The sequence below is a fragment of the Asparagus officinalis genome, chromosome 2 (assembly GCF_001876935.1).
Source record: "Asparagus officinalis chromosome 2, Aspof.V1, whole genome shotgun sequence".
Classification (NCBI taxonomy): domain Eukaryota; kingdom Viridiplantae; phylum Streptophyta; class Magnoliopsida; order Asparagales; family Asparagaceae; genus Asparagus; species Asparagus officinalis.
The window spans coordinates 83,871,253-83,891,647 of NC_033795.1; the positions used below are offsets into that span (position 1 = coordinate 83,871,253).

General features: G+C 38.7%; 4 protein-coding genes and 1 long non-coding RNA gene across 8 annotated transcripts in view; 3 read left to right on the forward strand and 2 right to left on the reverse strand.

Annotated features, from left to right (window-relative positions):
- Positions 1,985 to 4,402, reverse strand: LOC109831930. Its single transcript, XR_002244597.1, has 2 exons — positions 4,323 to 4,402; positions 1,985 to 2,182 (listed from the first exon to the last, which is right to left on the reverse strand). It is a non-coding gene; the product is annotated as an uncharacterized LOC109831930 (long non-coding RNA).
- Positions 2,936 to 3,985, forward strand: LOC109831929 (putative germin-like protein 9-2). Its single transcript, XM_020399410.1, has one exon. It carries the CDS (start codon positions 3,030 to 3,032, stop codon positions 3,639 to 3,641), a length of 612 nt encoding a protein of 203 aa, XP_020254999.1. The 5' UTR covers positions 2,936 to 3,029; the 3' UTR covers positions 3,642 to 3,985.
- LOC109831928 (tRNA:m(4)X modification enzyme TRM13 homolog) lies at positions 4,540 to 9,507 on the forward strand. 2 transcript variants are annotated; one of them, XM_020399408.1, is made up of 9 exons: positions 4,540 to 4,784; positions 4,869 to 4,934; positions 5,126 to 5,419; positions 5,778 to 6,045; positions 6,923 to 6,980; positions 8,122 to 8,208; positions 8,311 to 8,442; positions 8,898 to 9,038; positions 9,365 to 9,507. In XM_020399408.1, the coding sequence occupies exons 1-8, from the start codon at positions 4,630 to 4,632 to the stop codon at positions 9,008 to 9,010; spliced, it is 1,173 nt and encodes a 390-aa protein (XP_020254997.1). In that variant the 5' UTR covers positions 4,540 to 4,629; the 3' UTR covers positions 9,011 to 9,038; positions 9,365 to 9,507. The 2 variants fall into 2 exon arrangements, with proteins under 2 accessions (XP_020254997.1, XP_020254998.1); XM_020399409.1 differs by having other exon boundaries at positions 9,362 to 9,450.
- LOC109831931 (S-adenosylmethionine synthase 5) lies at positions 10,480 to 15,713 on the reverse strand. Of its 2 annotated transcripts, XM_020399412.1 has the most exons (3): positions 15,557 to 15,713; positions 13,157 to 14,300; positions 10,480 to 10,788 (listed from the first exon to the last, which is right to left on the reverse strand). In XM_020399412.1, the coding sequence occupies exons 2-3, from the start codon at positions 14,289 to 14,291 to the stop codon at positions 10,739 to 10,741; spliced, it is 1,185 nt and encodes a 394-aa protein (XP_020255001.1). In that variant the 5' UTR covers positions 14,292 to 14,300; positions 15,557 to 15,713; the 3' UTR covers positions 10,480 to 10,738. The 2 variants fall into 2 exon arrangements, with proteins under 2 accessions (XP_020255001.1, XP_020255000.1); XM_020399411.1 differs by lacking the exon at positions 10,480 to 10,788 and having other exon boundaries at positions 12,904 to 14,300.
- Positions 17,628 to 20,395, forward strand: part of LOC109831932 — a 19,488-nt gene continuing 16,720 nt past the window's right edge. The window contains exons 1-6 of one of the 2 annotated variants that reach the window (XM_020399413.1): positions 17,628 to 17,802; positions 17,876 to 18,144; positions 18,745 to 18,838; positions 18,983 to 19,065; positions 19,331 to 19,551; positions 19,656 to 19,791. In XM_020399413.1, coding sequence (XP_020255002.1) covers positions 17,679 to 17,802; positions 17,876 to 18,144; positions 18,745 to 18,838; positions 18,983 to 19,065; positions 19,331 to 19,551; positions 19,656 to 19,791 — 927 coding nt within the window. In that variant the 5' untranslated portion in view covers positions 17,628 to 17,678. Of the gene's footprint in view, positions 17,803 to 17,875; positions 18,145 to 18,681; positions 18,839 to 18,982; positions 19,066 to 19,330; positions 19,552 to 19,655; positions 19,792 to 20,395 lie in introns of those variants that run through there. The other variant, XM_020399414.1, reaches the window with a different exon arrangement.

The following is a 20,395-nucleotide window of genomic DNA, read 5'->3' on the forward strand; positions in this document are numbered from 1 at the left end:
CACACAAGCTGGATTCCATATTATCCTTTCTCACAGGGAAAATTTTTGCTCTAAATAGTTTGGAAACCAGCCTTGAACTTGTGATCTTTTCTGTCAAGTGCTCTATCAGCATGCCACGTTCCCTTAAAATCCCTATCTACATATTGAATGTGTTTCATGTTCTTTCTCTTTCTCATTATTCCATTTTGATGTGATTTGAAATCCATGACAAACAACATCTTTTGGCTTTTCATCTTCTAACGCAGTGTTATGACAAACTCCCCAAGATAAGCTAATATCAATCACACGAGAGCACGAAAAATATGAAGAGCACAAACACAAAGATATACGTGGTTCGGCTTGTAGCCTACGTCCACGGGCGAAGGAGGAGAAAACTTTACTAATTGTGAGGAATACAAAGTGGATCTCTCAATCACTCAATCCTAAATAACACCCCAAAAGCCTAATACAACTCTCAACTAAAGGAACAAAAGAGAAGAATATCAAATAGGCTTCACAAAAGAACTCTTCTTGATTGGTGCTCTGAAGATTGATGAATCTAATTAGCTCGAAAGACTGTTCTTCTATAGTCTTGAATATCCCTACTCTTTGTTGTCTAAGGAATAAAAGTTCTAATAGGAATAGAAGTCCACATGTCCTAAAAACCAATAAGAGTCCAAGTTGAAATAAACCTCTAATATGATTGGTTGTGCAAAGTCTAATGCAAGTAGGACTCTTGATCGAAACAAACCAACCTAAAAAGGAACTCCCAAAGCAGTATGGATTTGAGTATTTGAGGCAACCTACAACACACAGAGTAGACATAGCTAACTCAAAACTTCTCCAACCTCTTAGGAAAATATATGCGAAATTAATAAGAATGTTAGACATGGAAAAAACTACAGAGAGCTTTGGCTAAACTATAGGATGCATACTAAAACCCCCGATCACTGATGTTCATAGTTGTTATTGGTGGCACAAAATAACTGGATGGTATATTCTTGTCGGGAAGAAAGCTTCATTTACATTTGGTTTTCTCTTTCATGTGGAATGTAAATTAAAAATTGTGTTTATACTGGAAAATACACGGTGAAGATGTTTTTGCTTCCATATGATACTGCTCTCAGGGCTTAACCATGTTATTTTATCTATTAACTTGACCATGGAATATTTATTACTTATTATGGATCAAACAAAAGTTTTATCAATGTCAGCATAATTCAACTAAACAAACAAAAGAATTGTCCAGTATGCTCACACTATGCACTTTGCAGTCTGATTCCTCCATTAGTTTAACATGCTTTGATCCATCCCCAAAACATGGCACATCCAAAACAACAAAAGAAAACAACATATAATCATTTGTCTTTCATTGCCGTATTCCAACTAGGAAAATGGAATGACCAACATCGTGTCCAAGACCTTTAATTCGTTCTCAAGTGTTTATCTATAGTCATTGGACTGTATATTACCTACTCCAATGGCAACACTAATCTAATGTTCTTTGAAATGTTCCCTGAAAAATCGACTTCACAAACCGATGCTAATTTGTAAATGAAGTGCAGAAGTTTCCTAAATTATTGGTTAGAAAGAAATTTCACATTGTAATTTAGAGTTACTTGGTTGGTACATAATCAGTATTTACTCACTATTGTTATAACTTCTTCACATATGCTTGTTTTCCTCTTCATTGATGTTATTCACTGTTGTTTTCTATAAACACCTTGCTAGTATAGAAATATTTACGTACTATACGATTTCTTAACTTTTGACAACTCTGACTTTACAATTTGGTGTTGTTGCCGTCATTGTCCTTTGAATCTTTGTGAATTGTTGCCAGATTATTTTCGCCATCTCTGAATTGTTTCTTCTTCATATTTTCTTTACTAAAATTAACAGGTGCCTATGACTTGAGTCAAAAGAAAGGAAGTTTCCAACTTCATCCATCAAACTAAAGAAAAATAAAAAAGGGATACATACATGAAGAAAACAACAATTGAGAACGTAATTTACCGTCCAAATGATTTTGCTATTCAAATTGCATGATAGCATCTTGCAGGCACCAACTAATAAATACATATCAATAATAATTATACTAGTATATCACCTTCATTCCCTTGACTGTATCTTGACAGAATCCTGACCAATCGTCATTGCAGGCTCTGTAGCGCATTGGATACCACAGGGACCAATTCAAGCTCACCTGCACGCAAAGCGTACTCCTATAAGGTTAATAAAAGTCTTGTAGGCTGATGAGATCATCATGATGAATAGATTCTTCTCTCTTATTTTATCTAAATAACTTAAGAGGAAGCAAGGTTTAACATCTATAAACAAATTTACATAGCCATAAGAACGTAGCAAATTGCTTTCATCTGCACTTTATGTTACAGCATTGGAAACATGTTAGCCAACAAATCAGTAAATATTTTACTTCAGATTTATTACTTCCAAATTTATCGGCTTGGTGATTACGTTAGTGCATGCCTACAAAATTAAGGGTTAATTGTGGACAGACCCCCTATACTATAGCCCAATTGAGGCTGAACCTCATGCAGTTCTATTGTTGCAGATAGACCGTTCACTATTGCTAGTTGCGGATTAAACAACCCCCCCACCCCCCAACCCGAGAGTAATCTTTTTGACTCTTATCCCCTCAGGAGGTCTATTTGTCAAAAATTCTCTTTCTCTAAGGGTAAAGAGTCAACTAATTTCACTCAGGGGGTCCGTCTGGCAAGGGTTCTTCCACAATTGGGCAATAGTTCAGGAAGTCTATCCGCAATCAATCCTTTAATTAAAGCCATTGCTAGAAGATCATAATGGAAAAAACTCTGCTGTTGCCAACAGAATACACAATAATTTCAAATAAAGGCAAGATCTCTTGGCCGGCATTCAACTTTGTAAATGATATACAAGAACAAGAAGAGAACATATAAGAAAAGAAGTCTCCCCTTTGAATGGTTCCTCCTATACAACTCATGCATGCCTATATATAATGCACTCGTTCTCCCATATCAATCATCAATCAACCCAAACTTCATACAAACAAAATGGCCTCTAATGCATTTCTCATCATCGCTATAGTTCTTGCATCCTTTGTAGCTGCCAACGCCGCTGACCCTGACATTACCTCAGACTTTATAGTCCCGAATGGAATCAACCTTGATGCCAACTTCTTCACCTTCAAAGGACTCAAAAACTCTCTACGGGGTGCCTCAAAAGATGCGCCCTTTAAGGTAACTAAAGCAACCGAGATCGAGTTCCCTGCACTAAAGGGACTAAGTGTCTCCTATGCTTCACTTCAGTTTGCTCCTAATGGCATCAATCCACCACACACTCATCCCCGCTCTGCTGAGCTCCTCCTCGTTGTTCAAGGATGGCTCGAGGTTGGTTTTGTTGATTCGAACAATACGTTATTTACTCAGATTCTTGGCACCGGGGATATGTTTGTGTTCCCTAAGGGACTAGTTCACTTTCAAGTGAACAAAGATCACAAGTACCCTGCTGTTGCTATCTCTGCATTTGGAAGTGCTAATGCTGGCACTATAGTGATTCCAAAGACACTGCTTGCTAGTGGTATCGATAAGGAGGTTCTTGCAAAATCCTTCAAGACTGATGGTCAAACCGTCAACAAGCTTGTTTGGGCTGCCACATCAAACTAATTTGTCTCGAACTTTTATGAGGAGGTTGCTTGCAGGAAATATGTTTCCAGGATTGAATTTGTTTGTTGTGTTTGATGCTGTTGTATTGCATCATTATTCGAAATTGTTGTTCTAATTTACCCATGCTTTCTATTAAACGAAGCGTTTGTTCTTGCAAACAAGCAATCTATGTTGTCACGTTGCATCGATGTGAAAATGTCGTAGTACATGCACAATGCATGCTGATACTCAAGAACTTCGCGTTCAAAAACTGGACTTCAGAATTCTGAGGCATTTCACGCTTGAACTGAACTGGGCAAACAGAGTGCAAAACACAGAAGGTATACAAAGTTTCACAGGCAATATAGCAAATACCTTTAGTGCATGGATTCAATATGCTATCATACACTAAAATAGGATTGATCTGGCCTGGTTTTATTCTAAAATAGGCTGGGGTTATTCTATATGGAGATAATTTGGAAAACAACCTGTTTAAAGGCCAAAGTTTGGCTTTAAAAATTCGGGAATTGTTTTATCCGAACACAAAATAAGAAAAATTGGGTCAGGTTCAATCTGACCTAGTTTTAAGCAATCGCCGAACACATCTTAAAAATAACTTAAATATGTGAATTCCAAAATATGCAAAAAAAAAATATAAACTAGCATAAGACAGTTTTCTATATCAAAAAGAAGAAGACTAACCTGACTTGTTGGTCTCCAAGATAAAAAAAAAACAATTTCTTTGGTACGGTAACGTAATTCTCCGCAGGAGAGAGAAACTCCATCCGTTGATCAAAATATCCGAAACAATTGAAGATAGTATTGATTAATTTGCAAAAGATAACGAGATAAATGTACTGAAAACTAAGATTTTAAGAGACTGGGGACTAACAAGTAGAAGTTCCTCGATGCAAATTTAATATGTGATTTTAGTAGCCACGGAGGGCCTTTGTGCAAAAGGGCACAATGTTATTATGAGCTTCTCACTGGATCTCTCTCCCCCGCGAAAATGACGAACGCTCTTTCTTTCTCGTCCGCTGGCGGCTGCGCCGCCAACTCCACCACCGTCGGAGGCGGCGGAGATGTCAACGTAGAGAAGCGATGCGATTTCTATCTCTCAAAGAAGCGGCGTTACTGCGCGAACTCCCCGCTTCCTGATTCCAAGTAAACCTCCAAAGCCCTAAACCGCTAATTCTCATCATTTTTCTCCAAAAAAAAAAACCCTAATTTTCATCTTTGATTGTTTAGGTTTTGTGGGAACCACAACCCTTCCTCTAAATCTCGCAGGGTCCCCTGCCCCATCGATCCTTCACAGTTAAGACCTTCTCTATAACCGTAACTGATTTAACTATTGAGATTTTTTTGGGGGGTATTTTAGCTCAATGTGGCTGAACTGGGGGGTCAATTAGCAAATATCTAGTTTTGAGGGGTAAATTTTGTGACGTGATCGATTCAGGAGCATGTAGGTAACAACACTGGTATTGAGATTGATTATTTTTGTGCAGTTCTGTGTTTAGGGAGAACTTGGATGCCCATGTGAAGAAATGCCCATTGAAGAAACAAGTGGAAACCTTAGAAACACAGCCCTACTACTCTAAAGGGATTAATGCTGGGGTTTTAGGAGGGGAGAACGTCGGGTCGGAGGCAAAGAGGAGGGCCATTCATGAGATGAGTGTGAGTGAATTCAATGAGCTTGTTGGAAAGATTAGGGCTTTTCATTCGGCCTTGAGAGTTGAGCTGAGGGAATCTTTTGTGGAGCCTGATGCTTGCAAGAAATGGATAAATCAGCAGGTGGATAGGTAATATTTGGAAATTTTTGGATTTTCTTCTTAAATTCCTTGAATGATATTGCTATTTGTCATCAAAAGATGAACTTGCACAGCTATCTGACATCCCCTACTTATTATGATAATGCACAAAGTTCGTGAAACCAAGCAGCAGAAAGTTTTAACCTTTGATATCGCTCGGTAATATTTGATACAATTGTATTTTGTGAATGTAACACTTCCCCTGATAACGTACTGAAACCTATGAATTTTTAGTAGCATGTTTGACTTTATGTGGTAGAATTAATTGGTTAGGACCGGTTCAAGTGAATATGTGGGTTCAGTTCAAGGATTTCAATATTTTTTATAATTTGACGATGCTTGTTGGCAGACAAGTGCCATATCAAGAGAAGCATGTGATGCAGCAGGTTTCAATCATTGGAAACATGGAAGAATATGGAATTCTCAGAAAAACCGATGAGTCGGTCTTTGGAACAAATTGTCAGCAAACGATAGAAGTCGATGGTTGTGGAGATGAGGATAATAGCCCAGCAGTGGTTGAATTTGGAGCAGGGAGAGGGTACTTAACTCACATGCTTGCTGATTGTTATGAAACGAAGAAGATATTTTTGGTTGAGCGCAGGTCTTACAAGCTCAAGGTTAGTATTATCTTCTCACCAGAAGTCTGTCAAGTACTTAGTTATGTAACTTTCTTTTAACGTGTTATGCACACTGATAGTTGGCTTGGGATCAAATCAAACGAAGACGTATTATTGAGATTACTCAATTAGGATTAAATTATTTGATTTAATACCCTAAGTTGTAAAAAAACTGGCACATTATTACCATTTATTAGTTGAATGTGGGAATATTCCTTGGAATAGTCCCATGTGATGAGCACATGACATTTTTATAATTGTATATTGACCCCGTTTATTGTCATCTATCTTGAACAAATTATAAGTGTCATCTATCTTGAACAAATTATAAGTTTAGTCCAGTTTTTCTCATTCTTTTACATGAAAATTTTGTTTTATCTTGTAACTCTGTGTCTTCATGCTCTTTCTTTTAAGGCCTTCAGTTTGATGCTACACTTGCATGCTTTAATACCAAAATTCTTGTCTTGAGCATTTTCTATCTATTTAATATCTGTTAAGACCCCTTGTCACTTGGTTATCAAAATATCTAAATTTTATTTTGGAAATCATTTACTCAAAAACTATTACGACGGTTTAGCTTGAAGTTTCCCTTTGGCAAAAAGATTTTGCTATGAAACCATAAATCATATAGTAAAACTGACCCACCATTCCATCCCAACCCCTACCCGCACCGTACCCCCCAATATATAACAGGAAACAACGAAAAGAAAAGACCATGAAGAAGACACCCAATCATAGGAGACAAGCATCTTCAACAGCACATACACATACAAGCACACCTAACTAAAGAAGAAATGCAATGATCGACCAATGCATATACTACCTTGGATGCATTCTAATCTTTATTTATTAACTAACTTTTTCTGTTTTAATTTAGGCTGATCGAAGTCTCCGTCAAAAGGATAATTTAAGCTTAGAGCGATTGAGAATTGACAGTAAGCCTATTTGTTCCTTGTAACTATGTTCTTCCACGTTATTTCATTCATCAAATTGGATATAGCCTTTCTCTTCACATAAAGGGTTAAGACCCGAAAGTTTTAAACTCCTGTGCCTTGAATTACAAGTTCTCCATGTTCTTCCTTAAGGATAGCTTTTTCTTCAATTTTTTCCCCTCTTTGCATATTTTTTTTATTAAGGATTAATGTTAGAGATCCAGCTTTGAACATATGTGGCCTTTCCGAACTGATCTTATGCAGAATGCTTGTGTTGGTTATGGGATTTGGTTTTGTCTGATAGTAAGCTAAGTGAGATTAGCTTTTTAAAGTGATTCCACATGCCCGATGTGTGTAGAACACATAAACTTTATGCCTCTTGCCCAACACATAGTAAACATGTGGGAATCCTGTTGAATTTCAGAGAACCAAATTTGGGCTCTTAAATTAGATGAATATTTGCACAAACATGACCTATAGAGGTGGTGGAATCGCTGTATAGTTTTTCCTTCTCAGGTTAAAGAACTCCATGGCTGGATTGGCTAGAAGTATCGAGATCCATGTATGCACATTTACAATAAGAAGGAGAGGCGATGGAATTTATCTGAATCAAAGAGACCAATACAATTTCTAGGGAAAGCTGTATAGGTTATCTTCGTGTGCTGGATATGGTAAAACAACAGTCCTGTTTTACTCTCAATATTTATCTTCTCTTCAGAGAATACTAAGGTCTAGGATTCTTGTTTGGGACGCTATCTTTCTGTGTACAGTTGTCCTTAGTAGTTGAATTTTTTGTCTTATTTTTTGGGAGGCGGTGATAAGTCTGATATGAGAGTAAAGAATTCAAATAGGGAATGTTATCTTAAGTAAGTTTTAGAATATAATATTATGTTTTCACAACTTTAGCAAAAGAAACTGTGAAATAATATATATCTATTGTTCTTGTTGTGCCGTCAGAAGCTTCCTAGTAACAGCTATTGTAATTATTCTCTAAATGGAGGCCGTAGCTTTTGCAATTATTATTTTCAAGTGATATATTTTCAATTTTGTATAAGATGTAGTTTCTTTATTAAGTTGGATTTTCTGTTTGTCATTACATTTGCATCTTTTGCATCCATCTAAACAGTAATCTCAAACTTTGCAGTAGAGGATTTGGATCTGCATGGAGTAGAATCTTTGAAGGGACATAAATACCTGGCCATTGGAAAACATTTATGTGGACCTGCTACTGGTAAAAGTTATTTTAAAAATTAAAATGTTTAATATTTTGCAATCTGCACAAATTTCTCTGTATTTGAAGTGCATAACATCTGGAACGCACTGTTCTATGTAGATTTGGCCATAAGGTGTTGTATTCCGGAACGCCAAAGCATTAACAAGGAACTTCTTTCCAATGGATGTCGTATGCGAGGTTTTGCCATAGCAACATGCTGCCACCATCTTTGCCAATGGAAGCATTACATAAGTAATTTCCTTCATACATGCATTTAGTTAATTCATTTGTTTTCAATTTACATTTGGGACAAAGGCTTAGTTGTTGTTACTTCCAATTTCCTCCTATTGTAAATTCAATTTAACATGTTACACGTAAATTATGTAATCCTACACTTGCTTTGCATAGGAGTTAGCTAGAAAGAAGGGAAAAAAAAGTTTATTCAATCTAACCTGTTATCTAGGTATCTGTGCTTTATTTTGCTTTATTGCATGTTGTTAAGCATATGACGTTGAGACCATATCTTTCTTACAGTGGTGTTCCTTTTAGTCCATTCGGCATGTCAATTTATGGAATAGAAAAACTTAAGTTGATTAAAATATGTAACACCATACTTACTTGTGAAGTTACCTAGTATTTTGAAGGAAATGATGCTTAATGAAGACACCATAGAAATCTTCTTATTTTCTCTCATTTGCTGTTTATAGATACAAATTTCATGTCCAACATGGGGATAACAAAGGAGGATTTTGATGCTATTTCATGTTGCAGCTGGGCTTGTAGATGGAAACCACAGGCTCTGATGACGTTTCCTCAGTGACTGATCAGAAAATGCATCTTAACACCTGGTAAGCTTTCTTATTCCTTGAGCTTTGGTCCATAAATAAATGACAAGCTCCTCCATGAACATTAGAGTTAATTTGATCATACACCCTACGAAGAAATTAGGCAATTTCTGTTGTTCCAAAACCATTGCCTCTGATATTTTACATGCTTTCAGTTTCGTTTCTCACAAGCCTTTACCTGTTTCTTTGAAAGCAGTAGTTGAACCTCTTAAATCACTAGGTTTCTTAAAAATGTCAGACATATAGCGTATTGTATTTGTCATTGATGTTATTAGTTTTGAACCACCTGGATTTTTTTTGATCATTTCATCTGGGTTTACATAAAGTAGTGAGGCGAAGCAATCTGATTCTGAGCACAAAGGAGTTGAAGAAACTATCCGAAGCATGCAAGCGGCAGAGAGGGCTGCTATAGGCTTCATTTGCAAAGAGATCATTGATATCGGAAGATTGATGTGGCTGAGGGATAATGGATTGCATGCCCAAATTCTGAAATATGTGCCATCAAATATTTCTCCTGAGAACCATCTCTTACTAGCAAAATGTATCTCCTAGACAAAATTTTGGCGAATGCATAGTTATTTAGCAATATGAAAGAGTTCATTTATTAAAAACTATTACTATGAAGTCGTCATTATCTGTCGAAAATCATGTAAGAAGAAATCAGGAGGAAGCTTTTTGTGCTACGGGTGACTGGTGATTCTTTACCTGTCAAAAGATTATGTTAGTTTCACCTAACCATAGCTAACTTAAGTTGACTAAACTGCCTTCACTTACCACTAACATAGGCAATATCAGGACAGGTTTCTGCTAAATTTGATTAATCCAGCTGACGTTTAAATATGTGAAAAGAAAAAATGTGTTTAGGATTTAAAATATGGGACTAATGGAGGGGACAGGTGATGTATCCCCTTCCTATTGCATAATGAGCTGGTCATGTCCCCTCCATCCCCTTTACCTGTCAAAAGATTATGTTAGTTTCACCTAACCATAGCTAACTTAAGTTGACTAAACTGCCTTCACTTTACCACTAACATAGGTAATATCTGGACAGGTTTCTGCTAAATTTGATTAATCCAGCCGACGTTTAAATATGTGAAAAGAAAAATGTGTTAAGGATTTAAAATATGGGACCAATGGAGGGGATAGGTGAGGTGTCCCCCTCCCTATTGCATAATGAGCTGGTCAAGTCAGCTCATTATGCAATAGGAGGGGGACATCTCACATGTCCCCTCCAATTGTCCCATATTTTGGGTCCCTGTAGCGGCGCAGACATGAGAATTTTGATGCGTGAATTTCAACCACGCGAAACAAGAATTTTGACAATGAATCCTCCTGTGATCCCCCACATCTGAAACTAAAACTAGCTTCTCACAAAACAGGATAATATCAAACCTGGTGCTGCGCAAAATCGAGCACAGGAAACAACAACTCAATCAACCAGAGATTGCAGGAAACGTAACAAAGTTCTTTTAGATTAAATCTGAAGCTGAACCATAACATCAGGCTCCAAGAGCAACAACCCGGAAGTATCTATTTCAGCACGACGTAAAAAGGTCAGTGACCCACGACACGCGAAAGCATCAGACCAACGAATAGTATTAAGGCCTGGAAGGCCATCAAACCAAACAAGCTAAAAGATCAACGAGGCATGAAGCGAGCGGATATCTTTTGTTTTCTTCTTCTATATCGATTCTTGCCTTGATTTAGGCTGCAGGCTTCTCCCACTTGAGAGGCTTGACAATCTCCCACTTGATGCGTCGTCCCTACCGAAGTGTCCGTACGCCGCCGTCTTCAAGAACCTTGAATTGCCTCCCCTCTTCAAGTCGAGGTTGATGGTGATCATCCCGGGCCTGAAGTCAAAGTTCTCCTTCACGATCTTCAAGATCTCCTTATCAGGGATTTTACCGGTGCCATAAGTGTCGACAAACACTGACAATGGCTCCGGCACACCAATAGCATACGACACCTGGACGATGCAACGGCGAGCAAGCCCACTGGCGACAATGCTCTTCGCTGCCTGCCTCACAATGTAGGCGCCGCTCCTGTCGACCTTGGTGGGGTCCTTGCCTGAGAAAGCACCACCTTCCTATTGCATAATGAGCTGGTCATGTCCCCTCCATCCCCTTTACCTGTCAAAAGATTATGTTAGTTTCACCTAACCATAGCTAACTTAAGTTGACTAAACTGCCTTCACTTACCACTAACATAGGCAATATCAGGACAGGTTTCTGCTAAATTTGATTAATCCAGCTGACGTTTAAATATGTGAAAAGAAAAAATGTGTTTAGGATTTAAAATATGGGACTAATGGAGGGGACAGGTGATGTATCCCCTTCCTATTGCATAATGAGCTGGTCATGTCCCCTCCATCCCCTTTACCTGTCAAAAGATTATGTTAGTTTCACCTAACCATAGCTAACTTAAGTTGACTAAACTGCCTTCACTTACCACTAACATAGGCAATATCAGGACAGGTTTCTGCTAAATTTGATTAATCCAGCTGACGTTTAAATATGTGAAAAGAAAAAATGTGTTTAGGATTTAAAATATGGGACTAATGGAGGGGACAGGTGATGTATCCCCTTCCTATTGCATAATGAGCTGGTCATGTCCCCTCCATCCCCTTTACCTGTCAAAAGATTATGTTAGTTTCACCTAACCATAGCTAACTTAAGTTGACTAAACTGCCTTCACTTACCACTAACATAGGCAATATCAGGACAGGTTTCTGCTAAATTTGATTAATCCAGCTGACGTTTAAATATGTGAAAAGAAAAAATGTGTTTAGGATTTAAAATATGGGACTAATGGAGGGGACAGGTGATGTATCCCCTTCCTATTGCATAATGAGCTGGTCATGTCCCCTCCATCCCCTTTACCTGTCAAAAGATTATGTTAGTTTCACCTAACCATAGCTAACTTAAGTTGACTAAACTGCCTTCACTTACCACTAACATAGGCAATATCAGGACAGGTTTCTGCTAAATTTGATTAATCCAGCTGACGTTTAAATATGTGAAAAGAAAAAATGTGTTTAGGATTTAAAATATGGGACTAATGGAGGGGACAGGTGATGTATCCCCTTCCTATTGCATAATGAGCTGGTCATGTCCCCTCCATCCCCTTTACCTGTCAAAAGATTATGTTAGTTTCACCTAACCATAGCTAACTTAAGTTGACTAAACTGCCTTCACTTACCACTAACATAGGCAATATCAGGACAGGTTTCTGCTAAATTTGATTAATCCAGCTGACGTTTAAATATGTGAAAAGAAAAAATGTGTTTAGGATTTAAAATATGGGACTAATGGAGGGGACAGGTGATGTATCCCCTTCCTATTGCATAATGAGCTGGTCATGTCCCCTCCATCCCCTTTACCTGTCAAAAGATTATGTTAGTTTCACCTAACCATAGCTAACTTAAGTTGACTAAACTGCCTTCACTTTACCACTAACATAGGTAATATCTGGACAGGTTTCTGCTAAATTTGATTAATCCAGCCGACGTTTAAATATGTGAAAAGAAAAATGTGTTAAGGATTTAAAATATGGGACCAATGGAGGGGATAGGTGAGGTGTCCCCCTCCCTATTGCATAATGAGCTGGTCAAGTCAGCTCATTATGCAATAGGAGGGGGACATCTCACATGTCCCCTCCAATTGTCCCATATTTTGGGTCCCTGTAGCGGCGCAGACATGAGAATTTTGATGCGTGAATTTCAACCACGCGAAACAAGAATTTTGACAATGAATCCTCCTGTGATCCCCCACATCTGAAACTAAAACTAGCTTCTCACAAAACAGGATAATATCAAACCTGGTGCTGCGCAAAATCGAGCACAGGAAACAACAACTCAATCAACCAGAGATTGCAGGAAACGTAACAAAGTTCTTTTAGATTAAATCTGAAGCTGAACCATAACATCAGGCTCCAAGAGCAACAACCCGGAAGTATCTATTTCAGCACGACGTAAAAAGGTCAGTGACCCACGACACGCGAAAGCATCAGACCAACGAATAGTATTAAGGCCTGGAAGGCCATCAAACCAAACAAGCTAAAAGATCAACGAGGCATGAAGCGAGCGGATATCTTTTGTTTTCTTCTTCTATATCGATTCTTGAAGTCTGCGTCGTCCCTACCGAAGTGTCCGTACGCCGCCGTCTTCAAGAACCTTGAATTGCCTCCCCTCTTCAAGTCGAGGTTGATGGTGATCATCCCGGGCCTGAAGTCAAAGTTCTCCTTCACGATCTTCAAGATCTCCTTATCAGGGATTTTACCGGTGCCATAAGTGTCGACAAACACTGACAATGGCTCCGGCACACCAATAGCATACGACACCTGGACGATGCAACGGCGAGCAAGCCCACTGGCGACAATGCTCTTCGCTGCCTGCCTCACAATGTAGGCGCCGCTCCTGTCGACCTTGGTGGGGTCCTTGCCTGAGAAAGCACCACCACCGTGGGCTCCCCATCCACCGTAGGTGTCGATGATGATCTTGCGACCGGTGAGACCGGCATCACCATGGGGACCACCGATGACAAAGCGGCCGGACGGGTTCAAGTGGAAGATGGTCTTCTCGTCGAGGTACTTCTCAGGGATGACGGGCTTGATAACGTGCTCCTTGAGGTCAGCGGCGATCTCATCGTTAGTGACAGTCTCGTCGTGCTGGGTGGAGATGAGGACGGTGTGGACACGAAGGGGAACCATGGCACCATGGTCGTTGCGGTACTCAACAGTGACTTGGGTCTTCCCGTCAGGTCTTAGCCACGCACAAGTTCCATTCTTGCGGACCTCAGTCAACCGAGCACCGAGCTTGGTGGCAAGAACATGACTGAGGGGCATGAACTCAGGGGTCTCATCTGTGGCATAGCCAAACATGTGACCTTGGTCACCAGCACCAATCTCTTCTGGTCTCTTGGTGAAGTGGCCGTGGACACCCTGGGCGATATCAGGAGATTGCTGCTCGATGTTGACAAGGACTTTGCAGTTGTCAGCGTCGAGACCGACATCATCAGAGACAAACCCGATGGATTTGCAGGTGTCACGGACGATCTTCTCATAGTCGACATTGGCCTTGGTAGTGATCTCACCAAAGACCATGACCATGTTAGTCTTGGTGCAGGTCTCACAGGCGACCTTGCTGTCGGGGTCCTGGGCGAGGCAGGCATCAAGAACAGCATCAGAGATCTGGTCGCAGAGCTTGTCGGGGTGACCCTCGTTGACGGACTCGGAGGTGAAAAGGAAGGTGTCGGCCATTTCTTATAGCTGAGAGAAAGAGAACCATAAATTTTGTTTTAGAAATAAGTTTTTTACAGTCTAAATAGTTGGCTACTGTTTCATTGATTATTTCACAAAACAAAGGGCATATTTATTAGCTAACTGATAAAGATACAGAAATACACAAAGGCTAGAGTATAAATAAATAAATAAAATCAAAATGCATTTCTGATGAAAAGCCTAGCATGTGAAATCTCCAACAACAACAGTGTCGGTTCACGCTTATAACTTCCTATCAAATTGAACAAAATTTAATTTTTTTTTAAGTACATATCCTTTAAATTGAAATGGTATTAGAAGCTCCACTATTTCCCTAAGGCTCTAATGAGGATCAAGTTATAATGAAGGTTCTAATGAAGATCAAGCTATACGTGCACGACGCATAACAGAGTCCCCTTCAAAAAATCTTACACTAGATGGAGAAACTCCAAAGTCACAAAATACAACCTTTTTTTTTGAGAGAGAGAGAGAGAGAGAGAAAAAGAGCCAACAAGATTATGCGCTAGAGACAAGTATCAAATGACGGCGAGAATAAAGGAAAACGAGTCCAATAAAGGAGATCGCTTTTTAATTTCTACTGTTAATAGGAACCCGAAAGCAAAGAATAACAAGATAAGCATGAGACAAGTAAAGATCACCCGAAAGCATACAATGACGCAATAACACGTCGCGGCCCCACTAAAGCAAGAAGAAGCGTGATATTTTCCACGAATCAAGAATTTAGAACAAAATTGCATAACCTTTACAAATCAAGAGTTATCAAAGCAGCAGCTAAGAGTTAGAAACATTTGTTTACAATTCAGGCTAGCAAAGCTCAGATCTGGTACAGGAAATCTACAGATCTGGACGCTTTGCTCCGAAACACTAGAACAACGCCCTAGATCTGTTCAGTTGCGAGCTAGAAAACCTCGAGAACACTTCAAAAATCTCAAATTTACATAAAACCTCTGCAAATCTACAGATCCGGATTAAATATATCCAGTCTAGTGACTAATGCATCATTCTTCGTGAATCTCCAACAGGAAAACAACAAGATATTCCCCCAAAAAAAACCTTAAAACACAGCGAGAATAAGCTTAAATCTCCTCAAATCAACCAAGAAAGAGCTCAAAATTTCTGATTTTCTTTAAACCCTAGCTCTACGATTCGAGCAGTATAAGTAAGAACGAGATCTCTATCTCTACAAACAAAATGAGGATCGAAATAAATAATAAATTAATTAAAAAATAGAGATGATAACTGACCTCGGAGGGGGCTAGAATCCTTCGGTTATTATTCGAGAGAGGAAATATAAAAAACCCTCCTTTTCACAAATCTATCCCTTCGCCCTGAGACCCGTATTTATAGAGGAAAATCTCTCGGGGGTCAAGATCGACCGGTAGATCCGGTGCGTTGGAAGCTGCCCGGGGGAGGGGTCACCGGCTGTAGTCGGTAAAATTAGGTGGGAACGGGACCACGCTACCGACGTAGACCGTCGATCATTCCCCCTTTTCTCTTTTTCTGGGCTAGATTCGCTACTTGGGAATTGATCCGGTGGGTTGAGTAAAATAAGCAACAGCTCAATGGTTAAGGATTTATTTATTTATTTTGATCTGATATTGAGTGGTTTGTTTAGCTCATTATAAGTTAGGGTTGGGCTACACATATCACAGGAGGTTGTTTCTATATTCAGGGCATGTTCGACTATTGCTTATTTTATTTATTTTTTATTTACTTTACTAGAGGACAAAACATATTCTTTTGATATCAATAAGTAGTTTCAAAATTTAGTTTGGAAAATCCCAATTTATTTTTGTTTTACTTATGGGTTAAAAATAAGTAATAAGTCAACCATTATCAAACATGATTTTGGTACCTAATAAACTAGTTTACGGGCCGTGCAAAGCACGTTTTTTTTTCTACAACAGTAATCCCTTTTTTTTAAATATGGCATGATTTGAATTTTTGGAAGTGCTACAGTATCCCGCTCTTCTACAGTACTTTTTAAATGTTACAGTATACCCGTGTGCTACAGTGATATTTTAAATTAATTATTAGCTGCAGTAGTAATGCTACTGTAGCATGAACAGTGAATCTCAGATCCTCCTATTTGTATAAAGGAATAGATAAAAAAGATACTTAAAAGTAAAAAAAATAAGAATATTGCCAAACATGCTCTCATCAGCTTAGGTGCTTACGGGGAGATGGGACTCAAGAACCCAAATTGTATTATGACATAGAGTATAGGAAATAAGATGCTCTATGTCAACATAACATCTAAAATTTAATATAATTTTCCTCTGTATGGTTCATAATGTCCCGCTTGTTAGAGTATAAGGATACAATTTATTGACTAATATTAAAGAAAATAACTTTTTATTAGATTTTACAGTATCATAAATTTAAAATAAATTATCTAAGCATAGGTTGATTCATTAACTCTGTGTCGTCTCACTATACATTATTAGATTTAAAATTCCCATGTATTTTTGGCAAATAATTCATTGTTTCCAATATTATTTATAAAGTGCCTTTGGATGGCCCAAACCACTTTCGGGCTAAACAGATCTTAATTAGGGGAGGTGCAGCCATCTTGACCTGGATTAAGATCGAAGGTTGGTCTTTATACTACTGATTTAAATTCTAGTTTAGTTTTTTTCCTAAACCAAAACAAGATTTAGTGTTTACACGATGAAACCTATCACTGCATGATCTGGAGACCATGAATTCGCGTCTAGAAATGATCTCTTACAGAAATGCAAGATAAGACTGCATATAATATATCCAAAATGGTTCGACTCCTTTTGTCGGATCCCACGCATTGCAAGGACCTTTAACTGACTTGGTTTGATAGGGGGTTATAAGGAGGAAATGTGAAGTGTAAGGAATGACGTATTTTGCACTGATCGTCTCGCTAGCGGAAGGGCCATGTGAGGTACATGACTTTTTCTTGTTTGGTTGATGAGCTGGGAGTGAGCGGTGAAATGATGAGCTGGTTAATGTACAATGATAACCTTTTGCGAGAATATTTTTAAAACTATATTAATAAGGCTGTTTATGATTTACCTTGAGATTGTTCATGAATCATCAAAACAGAGGATAAAAGAAATAGATGAAAGGGGTCAAAAATATATATATAAATCAACCACCTATGATTTATCAAAACAAAAGAGAAAATAAATTAATTAATTAATAAAAGACCCTATTTACTTGAGGGCGATCAAAATAATACAAATTTCCAGGGAGGCCCCAAGTCATACGTCAAGGCCCTGTTTACTTGCAGGTATAGGAGACGATCAAAATAATGCGGCCCATTTAACATATATATAATTATTGGGTTTATTAACGCGGGAACGCATTGAACCCTAAACCCTAGCGAGCTCCGCCATGGCCGAGCTCAACCCCAGTCTGCGATGGCGTCTTCAAGCAGGATCTTACCTCGGCGAGATCTCAGCCCTCTGTTTCCTGCCTCTTCCCTCCAGCCTCTCTCCTTACCCCATTCTCCTCGCCGGTACTCTCTGTCTCTCATCGTTTTCTCTCTCCTCACTTATCTCTCTCATCACTCTCTCTCTCTATGTTTACAGGATCAGGATCGGAGATCCTAGCGTACGACGTCAAGTCGGGGGCTCTCCTCAGATCTTTCCACGTTTTTCAAGGGATCCGAGTCCATGGAATTTCGCTCAGGTCAGTGGACCAGAAGGGGGAGGTTTTGCATTGCTCGGTCGTTGTTTATGGGGAGAGAAGAGTGAAGCTCTTTAGATTGGAGTATGATGTGAAGGCGGGCATTGAGATGGAGTTGGTTGGTCAGCTGCCGAGGTTCGATCACTGGGTCCTCGACACTCGCTCCTTGAAGGTGGCATTTTCTTACTTTTTTTTTTAATTTCTCTAATTGGTTGATTGTTGCAATTCGGAACGAAGTATAATAGAGGCACTTTCTAATGCCGAGCAAAAGCTTAAAATTTGTAAGCTGGGGTTAATACTAGTTAGCAAATACGAAGATTTGGACTAAAAGCTGATGAATTATGCATAAGTTGTTTGGGTATTAGTTAGCAAATGCGAAGATTCGGGATGCCCTTTAAAGAAAATAGAGAAGACGAATCACATTTCCGTACTCTAGCGCCGAAACAAAGAGCATAAGAGCACTTAATATTCCAATGCGGGTGACCTTCCTTCAGCAACAAATAAGACTTGTCAGTAACTTGAAGCGATAACACATGTTGGGTGGTACTGGAGTTATAATACCAAGTATTTTATGCGTAGGTCGTAGATGCGTATCCATTGAGTCAAGAATGGTTCTTGAAATATTGTAATACTTGAATTTCTGTCTAATGACCAAGTAGCAATCTAATTTTAAAGAGCTCTTCTGTCATTTTGTTTCTGCAATAATCAGAGAGTAATGTGATTGTGCCTTCATCCTTGACGGATGGTACTTCGTTTCCGTTCTGGGTGCCAGGAAGATGATTGTCTTGCAGTGGGGCTCAGTGACAACTCGGTTGCTCTATGGGATATGAATAATCCTGATACACTCCTTCGAGTGAAATCTTCAGGTTCGCTGACATTCTCAGTTATCTCTTCCAAGTGATCTTATTTAAGGTTGCATTGTTTCCACACTTTCCTTTCGTCTCAAGGAAAGTTAGTTGATGTTCCCCCCTTCAATTCAAGGACTCTATTTCTTTTCTATGCTTTTTCAGAAAGGTCCCTTCTTTATTCTATGCGAATCTGGGGTGATAGTTTAGAGGCCCTCCGCATAGCATCAGGAACTATCTACAATGAGGTAAGTACTATTCTGCCATATTTATTATGATATGTTCGATGTTGTCATTGATCTGAAGTCATGCTGCATGCATAAGGGAGGGGAAATGCAATAGTAGTTATGCATAGTATGGTCGCTTTGTGGAATTGTGGACCTTTGTCCACTAAAGAGCTCTTTTAGCATGGTAGTATATGTTTGCATCTGTCTGTTGATGTCTACAACATCCATTATTCTTTACAAAATTACTGAAAGTTCGAGCCCTCACAGCTGGTTTTTGTTTCCACAGATTATTGTTTGGAAGTTGATTCCTCAGGATCTGCTTCCATCTTCTTCATGTTTGATTGGTTTGACAAATAGATGCACGTCTGACTATGATGAAGTTCAATTTCATGGTCAACAATACATATCTGTTTTTTTGAGCAGACTTACTGGTCATGAAGGTTCAATATTTCGCATAGCTTGGTCCTCTGATGGGTCAAGATTGATGTCAGTTTCTGATGATCGCAGGTGAACTGACTGCTTATTTTCATCTATTGTTTTCTTTTTAAGTACCATTATGTTTTATTGACTTAGTTGTGCTTAGCCCATTTTCTCTTTCATTGTTAGGACAGTGCTCGCATCTGGATAATTAGTGGTCCAAATCAAGCTCCTTGTGTTTTAACGGAGACTTATCGCTGCAATTTATCGCTTGATCTTGTGCTGTTTGGCCATAATGCTCGAATTTGGGATTGTTATATCTCTGAATCTGTAAGATAGTCTTTGAAATGTATTCATTTTGGCTGTTTTTTTATTGCCTTGTATCTATGTGCATTGATGCATGCACATCTCTATTATAAATTTTTCATCACCTGTCACACTCTTCATTTTACTAAACTGCTGCATGGATTTTACATTTTATGTTAGGAGTATCAAATGTTTTTGATGTTTTACTTGTTCGCTTTATTTTTCAATGTTGGAGGATTTTTCTTAGTCTCAGTACACCAACCTTAAACATTTCATAGTTTTTTTAGTTTAGACCACCCTTCATATATAGTTTAATGGAACAACATGAGTGCCTGTCTTCATGAGTTAGAAATGCTTCTCTAAACTGGAGAAGAGTTGGTATTTAATATGACAATAATATGATTGATATTGTTCTTACAAGACATGCTTCAGAAGGCTCATAGGATGATTCATCTGAATCATTAGCAGTGTAAAGAGATGTGACATGTGTGATCTACTTTTCACTCTCTGAATGTCCTATCAGGCTGAAATGTTCACGGTAATTTTTCACTCTCTGAACATCTCATGTTTCTGAAGATCTTGCTGCCTCGTTCTTGTCCTGTATGATAAATAACTTTTTATAATTTAA

Bases quoted from the DNA above. Each gene is read 5' to 3' on its own strand.
- LOC109831929 (XM_020399410.1), top strand. From the start codon at position 3,030: ATGGCCTCTAATGCATTTCTCATCATCGCTATAGTTCTTGCATCCTTT.
- LOC109831928 (XM_020399408.1), top strand. From the start codon at position 4,630: ATGACGAACGCTCTTTCTTTCTCGTCCGCTGGCGGCTGCGCCGCCAAC. The intron at 5,420-5,777 runs GTAATATTTGGA...GCTTGTTGGCAG, and splicing joins ATAAATCAGCAGGTGGATAG to ACAAGTGCCATATCAAGAGA. The intron at 8,443-8,897 runs GTAATTTCCTTC...TGCTGTTTATAG, and splicing joins CCAATGGAAGCATTACATAA to ATACAAATTTCATGTCCAAC.
- LOC109831931 (XM_020399411.1), bottom strand. From the start codon at position 14,291: ATGGCCGACACCTTCCTTTTCACCTCCGAGTCCGTCAACGAGGGTCAC.